Source organism: Camelina sativa, chromosome 3 (assembly GCF_000633955.1).
Source record: "Camelina sativa cultivar DH55 chromosome 3, Cs, whole genome shotgun sequence".
NCBI lineage: Eukaryota > Viridiplantae > Streptophyta > Magnoliopsida > Brassicales > Brassicaceae > Camelina > Camelina sativa.
Genome location: NC_025687.1, coordinates 27,057,194 through 27,065,497, shown reverse-complemented (window position 1 = coordinate 27,065,497; position 8,304 = coordinate 27,057,194). Strand labels below are relative to the sequence as shown.

The window sequence follows — 8,304 nt, the reverse complement described above, 5'->3', positions numbered from 1 at the left end:
GAGCATGGCTCGATCAAACAAGCTGGAGTGCGTGGCGAGGGAGCATGGCTCGATCAGACAAGCTGGAGTGCGTGGCGGGGGAGCAAGGCTCGATCAGACAAGCTGGAGTGCATGGCGAGGGAGCATGGCTCGATCAGACAAGCTGGAGTGCGTGGCGAGGGAGCATGGCTCGAGCGTGGTGTATACACATCCACTAAAACAATGATAACTCTTGAACCACACCTCCGATTGGCTTGAAATAAATGGCGTTGGAAAGATAACTCAATTCCCTATAACTTGGATGAAGACGTTAAAAGCTAAATCCCACTCGAGTGGAACGGCTCGAACGGATGGCTTGGTTGACGCTTCCCGGAGTGTTGTGCAGCGGATGGGTCGAGCGATGTGTTCCCGACGTCTCCTACATACCTGAAATAGTCCAAAATGCACAATGTATGCAAGGATGATGCAAGAACTACCTAAACATGCAAAGTGTATAAAAAGGACTAGAAAATGAAGCAAAACAATGTGTTATCCTAGCTAAATGCATGATAAATATATGCTAAAGAGAGACAAAATATAGACATATCAGCAACCAAAAGGCTTCGAGAATTCGCAGCACCCTGAGCATGTTTATCGACTGAAGAAAGCCTTGTATGGTCTAAAGTTGGCACCACGAGCTTGGTATGAGAGACTGACTACGTTTCTAATGGACCACAGATACAATCGAGGGAGTGTTGACAAAACTTTGTTTGTTCTCAACAGCAACAACAATCTGATGTTTGTTCAGATCTATGTGGATGATATTGTCTTTGGTTCCACGTGTTAGCCTCTTGTAAAACAGTTTGTGGAAAGCATGTCTCAAAAATTTGAAATGAGTATGGTGGGAGAGTTAAGGTACTTTTTGGGATTGCAAGTTGAACAATCAGCTGATGGGATCTTTGTATCTCAAAGCACTTATGCTAAGGAGCTTGTACAACGCTTTGGCTTGGATAAGAGTAAAGAAGCAAAGATCCCAATGGGAGAAGATGACAAACTTTCCAAGGATGACGAATGGGAGGATGTAGATGAGAGACTATACAGAGGGATGATTGGAAGTCTGTTGTATTTGACTGCTAGTCGGCCAGACATATGTATGTCTGTAGGGATCTGTGCACGCTATCAAGTCAAGCCCAAGATGTCGCATTTACTAGCTGTAAAGAAGATCATAAAGTACATCAAAGGCACATTGGACTTTGGCATCTATTATACCAAGGATACCAACACCGGTCTGAGCGGATACTGTGATGTTGATTGGGCAGGGTCTGTGGATGATCGTCGTAGCACAAGTGGAGGGTTCTTCTTTATGGGCAACAATCTGATCTCATGGCACAGCAAGAAACAAAACAGTGTCTCTCTATCAACTACTGAAGTTGAGTACATTGCGCTAGGAAGCTGTTGCACACAACTTCTCTGGATGCGATAAATGGCCTCGGACTATGGTATGGATTCTGATACTCTTTTAATTCATTGTGATAACTTGAGCGCAATTAATATTTCAAAGAATCTTGTTCAACATTCACGAACCAAACATATAGATATTAGACACCACTTTGTTCGTGAACTAGTTGAGGCGAAACTGATCGAGATTGACCATGTGAGCACTGACTTACAGTTAGCTGATATGTTTACCAAGCCTCTGGACTTCAACAGATTTGTAAATCTGAGGAAGTCCATTGGTGTGTGTGAGTTGTAACCTGTTTTACCTAAGATGTGTTGATCAGAGACAGGAACATGTGCTAGGACAGGTCATGGAAATCCTAGAATATATAAAAGATCAGCACTCTGTAAGCAACTGTGGGAAATAGCTGACTGTCATGCCGGTCTATTCATCCTCAAGTGGAAAACTCTGTTCGGGGACAAAGATGATATCAGTGATTGATAATGCTCATGAAATCACTGTGATCATGTCAGTGAAACAGCTAACAGAAGGCTGAGACACATATGTATAAAAATAAAAAAATAAAAAATAAAAAAATAAAAAAAATAAAAAAAATAATAGATATATATACATGTTGGGTTGGATTGCAGACTAAAGGCATGACAGTGTGAAAGACTACTCACTTGCATCAAGTCTCTGATCTTCAACAATTCAAGAGGTTGTGATAGCTCCTAGCAAATGTTCTGAACAAGTGGTTGACACAACAAAGGTATGGTTAGTACTGTGATCTGTTTTTGATTTTATTTCTCTTTAAAAAAAAAAAAAAATTGCTCATATGTGTTATGTCTCGATCTGGGTGCTTTCATGTTCACTATTCGTGGTTGTGTGTATCTGATGTTTTGTGTTCATGAACAGATTCAGTTTCCTTTAAAGGGTGAAGAATGTGATGTATTAGGATCTTGTGATAAATGCAGTTGAGATTAAAAAGGAAAAAAGATTTGATGTACCTTAATAGATTCATTGAGTGTTTTCAAGATCGACAAGGTTAATGGGCCAAAGTTCACCAGCCCAAGGAGGTTCACGAGGGTGTATAAAAAGAGAGGCTAGGGTTTTGAGTTCTTCTCATCATCCTTGCAATTTCAGTTCTTTGTCGATTAAGCTTCTAAGTTTTTTTTTTCTCTCTGATTTTGCTAGGCCTGGGCAAAAAACCCGAACCCGAAAATATTTACCCGAACCCGTACCAAAGTTTGAAAAATACTAGAATGGGGCTTTAGTGCAATAACCAAAAAATCCGAAACCCGAAAAATCCGAACCGAATCCGAATGGATACCCAAATGCCTAGGCCTAGATTTGCTCTCTAACTCTTGATCATCATGAAATCGGTCTTTAGTGATTTCCATTATGATTCCAGTTCTGATGAGGAACTTCACACCCCTCCTTCAGCCTTGCCTCCGTCGTCGCCTCTCCTCTCACTTGATCCTACCACGACGATGGTTGTCTATGAACCTCGAGACGAGTCAACAGCAGCATTTCCGATGCGTGAGATTCCTTCTCCCAGGCCATTGTTTGCCAAAGCGGATCACGACACCTGCGACTCTTCGTCTTCTCTACCAACAAGGACGAGATCCTGTTTTCCCGTGGTCGATCTCACCGGCGATGTTCCTGTTCCTATTGTGTCAAATCAGGGAATCTCGTCCCGTATGCTCAAGCGACAAGCAGCTACTGATACAGACAGCCGCGACTCCAAGCGTCCGTCTCTTAGCAAGGACATGGGTGTGTCAATGTCTTGTAGTGCTCCTTCAAAGGATTTTGACTCGAAACGGTTCATATCTGCTGATGCTGCCCAAAGGTATGGCTTCTTTGCTTCTCGAACTATTGCTGCTGAGGTTCGTTATTCTCTGAGGGTAGATGATCCAGCTAGGGAGCTGCTTGATCAAGCTGGTTTGTTGAAAACTGTCACACAAATCGGATCTTATGATTCCGATGTAGTCTATGAATTCTGGGCAAATCTTCCGGCGGTGAAGGTTGAAGGGAACTCAGTTGATGTATTTGTCCGAGACTTTGTGTATGAGCTTTCCCCAGGTCGTATTAATGCCCTGTTTGGGCTTCAGACAGTTGATGTGCGAGAACATAGATTGTAGACAGCTGCAATTCTGGAGGAGGATCTCGCTCTCTTCTTATCTGGCGGTAAAGTGAAGACATGCAAACAACTGGTATCAACGGCAATCAAGGACCCAGTGATCAAGGAATTGAATAAAATGTGCTGCAGCAACTGGTCTCCCACGGTGATATAGGGTACATCTCAGCAAACAGGGTCATGGTGATCTACATGATCATGCATCGCATTCCGTTTGATTTTGGGAGGATGATTTATGATCAGATCATTCAGTTGGGTCTACAAGCTCAGTCAGGATTCCGTTTACCATTTCCCAGTCTCATCTATCAGTTGTTGGAAGCTCAACGACCTGTTCCATGTCTTAAACCGGAAGAGCCAAAGAAAACCATGGGTAAGAAGACTGCACCACGTCCTACGGAGTCTCCTCTTAGAGCTGGAATGTTTGTAGAGCGCAAAGCCATCCAGTTGACCATTCAAATTCTGCAGGACGCCTTGGACGCTGGTAAGTTGTCTTATCTTTGATTATACTCTTGTGTGTCTGTTGATATTTTTGACTAATCTGTGCCAAACAAGCAGGGGGAGATGAGTCTGATTCAGATGCTTGAGGGGGAGGTTGAGCTGTGGGGGAGCTGTTGTTTTTATGTTCTCTGCTCCTTGTTGTTGTTTTTCATTTATTTTTCAGACTTATATTTCTTTTGGTTTTGTGCGATACTTTATGTCCGATACTTTTTGCTGCGGTCGTAATGCTTACAAGTTGTTCGGTTAATCTTCTGATGTTATTGCGATCTGTGAGGCACTGTTAGTACAACTGTACCTGTTTGTTGGTTTGTTGCTGGTTGTCTCTCTTTTGACAGGTTAAATGCATGGATGCTTGTTTGACAAGTTCAGTCAAAAAGGGGGAGATTGAAAGTGCAATAGAGCTCTGAAGGGAACAGACAACTGTGAAGTATCTCAGAGGGCTGATATGCTGACGTGGCGTGACGTGCTGACGTTGAGAAATATTGTGGACACAATGACGAGGTGCATGAGAAGGAAGGAAGAAGAGATCAAGATATACTCGAAGATATTGAGAGTATATTTGATTAGTTGGGATAATGGAAGATATTCTATTAGGGATAAGGAATATTTCCTTTTAGTTAGGATACACAAGATCTAGGTTAGAGATCGTGTGTGTGGGGTTATAAAATGACGAGGACTAGCCGCAAAAAGAGTCAGCACTCGTGGGATAAAATTGTGAGTTTTGTAAACCTTCAAGCAAGTACAAAAGCTTTGAAGGTGAGTGTGGGTGGTATACTCTTTTAGATCTACACAGGCTGGTGTTAGATAAATAGGAAAGTGAGCTTTGTTTTTCAAGTCTTGTAAGAAACAAGGGTTTTTATAAGATTGATTAAAAACGTTTGCTTCGGGGCGTTCCAAGTGTAGTTTTTGTGTGTTGTGTTATCTCTATACCTTTACGTTTATGTGATCCTTCTCAAACGTCACTTGAACTAACAACTTCTAAATTACCAATTGAGCTATTGATACATACCACTAAACACCTAATGCTTTTATGAACACAAACTAAACTGTAACTAAAACCTAAAATGTATGGAATCGAGAATAGGTATACCGAAACGAAAACGATTTTTTTTTTTTTTAGTCTTATTGATTGATGACAAAAAAAAAATCAGATTAATAAAATGTTGAGACATACTTGATGTCGTTACTCGTTAACTTTTGAAAAAGCATTTTGTTAGCCTCTAAATATTAAACTAACAACGAGTACATTTTTTTTTAACGCTATTTTCGTTTAATCAGATTGTAAGTGATTATAATGCAAAGATGTTACACGGAAGCTCGGAACTTAGTAATAAGTAATGAAATTGAAAAGAACTACTGTTTGGAATAGGTGATTTTGCTAATATTCCCAATATTTTTATATAAATCAATAGTTGAAAAGTGAAAAACAGATAAAAAGGATAGCATAACAATTAGCACGATAGAAAAATAACCATTCTAACAATACAAACAACACTTTGAAAACACACAAGAACAAGTACAATTAGATTATATTATGGGTTGCCGCATTATTTACCCATGTACTAACTACGTTCTTAATTTTCCTACACAAACTTTTTGGGTCTGAATATAACTACCTGAACTTATGGTTTTATCCTTATTCATACACCTCTAATCGATTTCATAATCACATCTCCTAAACCCGATTTAACCACTAATCCGCGTTTTGCCCAATCACGATTAGTTTTACCCATTAAACACCATGACCCGACAAGGTAACGACGTCGTTCTTATCATCTTCTTCTTCCTTATACAAAAATTGAAATCGACTAAATTGGGGATTAGGGCTCTTGATTCAAAATTGGGGATTTAGAGATTTCTGGGGTTTTTACGTTTTTTGGGGCAATAAATTCATAGAATCAATCCCGATTTCAATGTCTTGCATCCAGCTGCATTATGACCTGCTTGACCACATGATTTGCAATGCATTACTCTTCCTTGCCTTCCTAGTTTGAGTATTTTTGGTCCCGTTTTCCCCTTCTTTTTCTTTGGTGATTCGAGTGGACTCTTGATGCGATTGAATTTCTTCTTCTGCTCTTTCTTTCTCCCAGGTAAAACTGGTTCTGGAGGTGCGGTGATTAAGACATAATCATTGGTCATCCAGTAAGTTTGCCCTCTAACTGGGTTAGGCCCTGTTTCATATTGTTCTTTCCATGCTTGAGTACCAAACATTGGAACTACAAAATCTTCAACATTCTTATCGACGTCCATGACTGCCGCATAGGCATGTTCACATGGAATCCCTGTGACCTGCCACTTGTAGCATGAGCAATCCCACATTTCAGTAGTTAAATTAACAGAGTTAGAATTCCCATCTACCCAAACCTCAAACTTGCCATGCGTTCCTTTCGTAACTTCACATCTCAATGCATCTTCTTCCTCCTCTGCCAAAATCTCTGAAACATACTTAGATATGTTTTTCTCCCATCTGCCAATTTTTTTCTTTCTCTTACTTATCCTTGCCATCGCTTGTCTTCTTATTGTTTCCAACATAGGAACCAATGACTTTGCTCTAGCTTTGACAATTGTTGCGTTAAATGACTCAGTGGCATTGTTGTCCACATCCTCACAAAAACTGCCCGGCCTAAAAAATGCTCTACACCAAGTCTTTGGTTCCTCCTTCATGACATCTTCATACAAAGACATACTATAAGCTCTCATTTTGGCAAGGTTAGTTCGATATGCTTCAAAGTTGTAACTCCAAGCTAAGTTCCATACCATCTTCTTCAATAAGTCTTTATTTGCATGTCTCTTTTTCAAGTTTTCAACTATATGCTTCACACAAGGTCTGTGTTCAGCATTTGGCAACACACTTTTAATTGCACTCATCAGTCCCTACAAAAAAAATATTTATTCTAAGTCATAAACCAATCCGATTGAAAATAACTCTTAGCTAACACAAACCGCAAAAAAATGGGAAAAAATTACCTTGCATCGATCTGATATAACAACATAATCACTGCCATCTTTTAGTTTCAAGTCAACCTTTAGCAGATTCAAAAACCATTCCCAATTGTCTGCATTTTCTGTTTGAACTGTTGCCCAAGCTACTGGAGAAATCTGGTTGTTTGCATCATGAGCAATGGCAGTGAAAAGGCATCCTTTAACATCATGCTTCAAAAATGTTCCATCTATCCCTATGAGTGGCCTACAAAAGTAAAATGCATTCTTCATTGCTCCCATACACACATAAATCCGGTTGAACACGTGATTCCCACTACCATCAGTAATGGTGTCAACAATGGCAGTTGAACCCATGTTTGATCTTATAATTTCAGCAACATATCCTCTGAGGTGAGCAAATTGTTGTTCATATTCATTTTTCAACCACTTGATAGCTTGAAGTCTTCCGGTCTGACATTGTCCAATAGTACTTGATATTTTCCATTGCTCCTTGATATGCCTTTGGATGTCAAGAGGCATGAAATTAGGATTCATCCTCAATTTGTCCATAAGCAACCTTGCAATCACTGGCTTTTTAAGCAACTTGCATTTCCATTAGGAGTACATGTATGATCTGTACATTTAGTCTTCAAAACCCACAGTTGCTTATCATTATCGTATGAGCAGTAGAGTTTCCAGCAACAGTTCCCATTCTTCTTCTTTCCAGCACATCTAAACTCAATTTTATCCTTCTCCCACCTACTTTGTCTAAGATTTGCTCTATTCTTCAATGCATAATGTAACACTGCCTCTTTCAACTCAAAACTACTGAAAAATGTTCTCCCAATACCGAACCTATCATCTGTTCCCAATCTAATTTTATGATCTCTAGTAATCACAGGATCCTCATCCTCATCAGAAGTATCTGGGATCGAATCGCGACGAATCTTACCCTCATCAAACCAATTTGCTACAGCTTCTTCTACCTCGAAGTCATACCTTTCATCTCTGTCTTCATCAGGTTCATCTTCAGATTCATTACCGTCGGCATCTTCGTGTCTATCTTCGTCTCCTTCATTATCTAGTTCGTCGTCTCCCTCATTTGCACTCTCATTGTCGTTGTCTCTCTCATTTGCACTCTCATTGTCGTTGTCTCCCTCATTCGCACCATTGTCGTCTACTTCATTTTCTCCCTCATTCACACTCTCATTGTCACTATCGTCGCCTCCTTCACTATCCCCATCATCACCTTCACCATCGACATTACTCTCTGGAACTTCGAAATCGGGATCATCATTATCACTATGATAACAAACAAGCGCAAGCTCTGAGACTGGCATTGAAATCGGGA

The 8,304-nt window shown here is 40.2% G+C and overlaps 2 protein-coding genes across 2 annotated transcripts; one reads left to right on the top strand and one right to left on the bottom strand.

Moving 5' to 3' along the window:
• Positions 851-1,441, top strand: LOC109130934 (uncharacterized mitochondrial protein AtMg00810-like). Its single transcript, XM_019241071.1, has one exon. The coding sequence runs from the start codon at positions 851-853 to the stop codon at positions 1,439-1,441; it is 591 nt and encodes a 196-aa protein (XP_019096616.1).
• LOC104779348 lies at positions 5,922-8,293 on the bottom strand. Its single transcript, XM_010503700.1, has 3 exons — positions 7,610-8,293; positions 6,999-7,556; positions 5,922-6,905 (listed from the first exon to the last, which is right to left on the bottom strand). The coding sequence occupies exons 1-3, from the start codon at positions 8,291-8,293 to the stop codon at positions 5,922-5,924; spliced, it is 2,226 nt and encodes a 741-aa protein (XP_010502002.1).

Coding starts and splice junctions, on each gene's coding strand:
- LOC109130934 (XM_019241071.1), top strand. CDS start 851: ATGAGTATGGTGGGAGAGTTAAGGTACTTTTTGGGATTGCAAGTTGAA.
- LOC104779348 (XM_010503700.1), bottom strand. CDS start 8,293: ATGCCAGTCTCAGAGCTTGCGCTTGTTTGTTATCATAGTGATAATGAT. Junction 7,557..7,609: donor ATAATGATAAGCAACTGTGG/GTTTTGAAGACT, acceptor TGGAAATGCAAG/TTGCTTAAAAAGCCAGTGAT. Junction 6,906..6,998: donor TTATATCAGATCGATGCAAG/GTAATTTTTTCC, acceptor TTTTTTTTGTAG/GGACTGATGAGTGCAATTAA.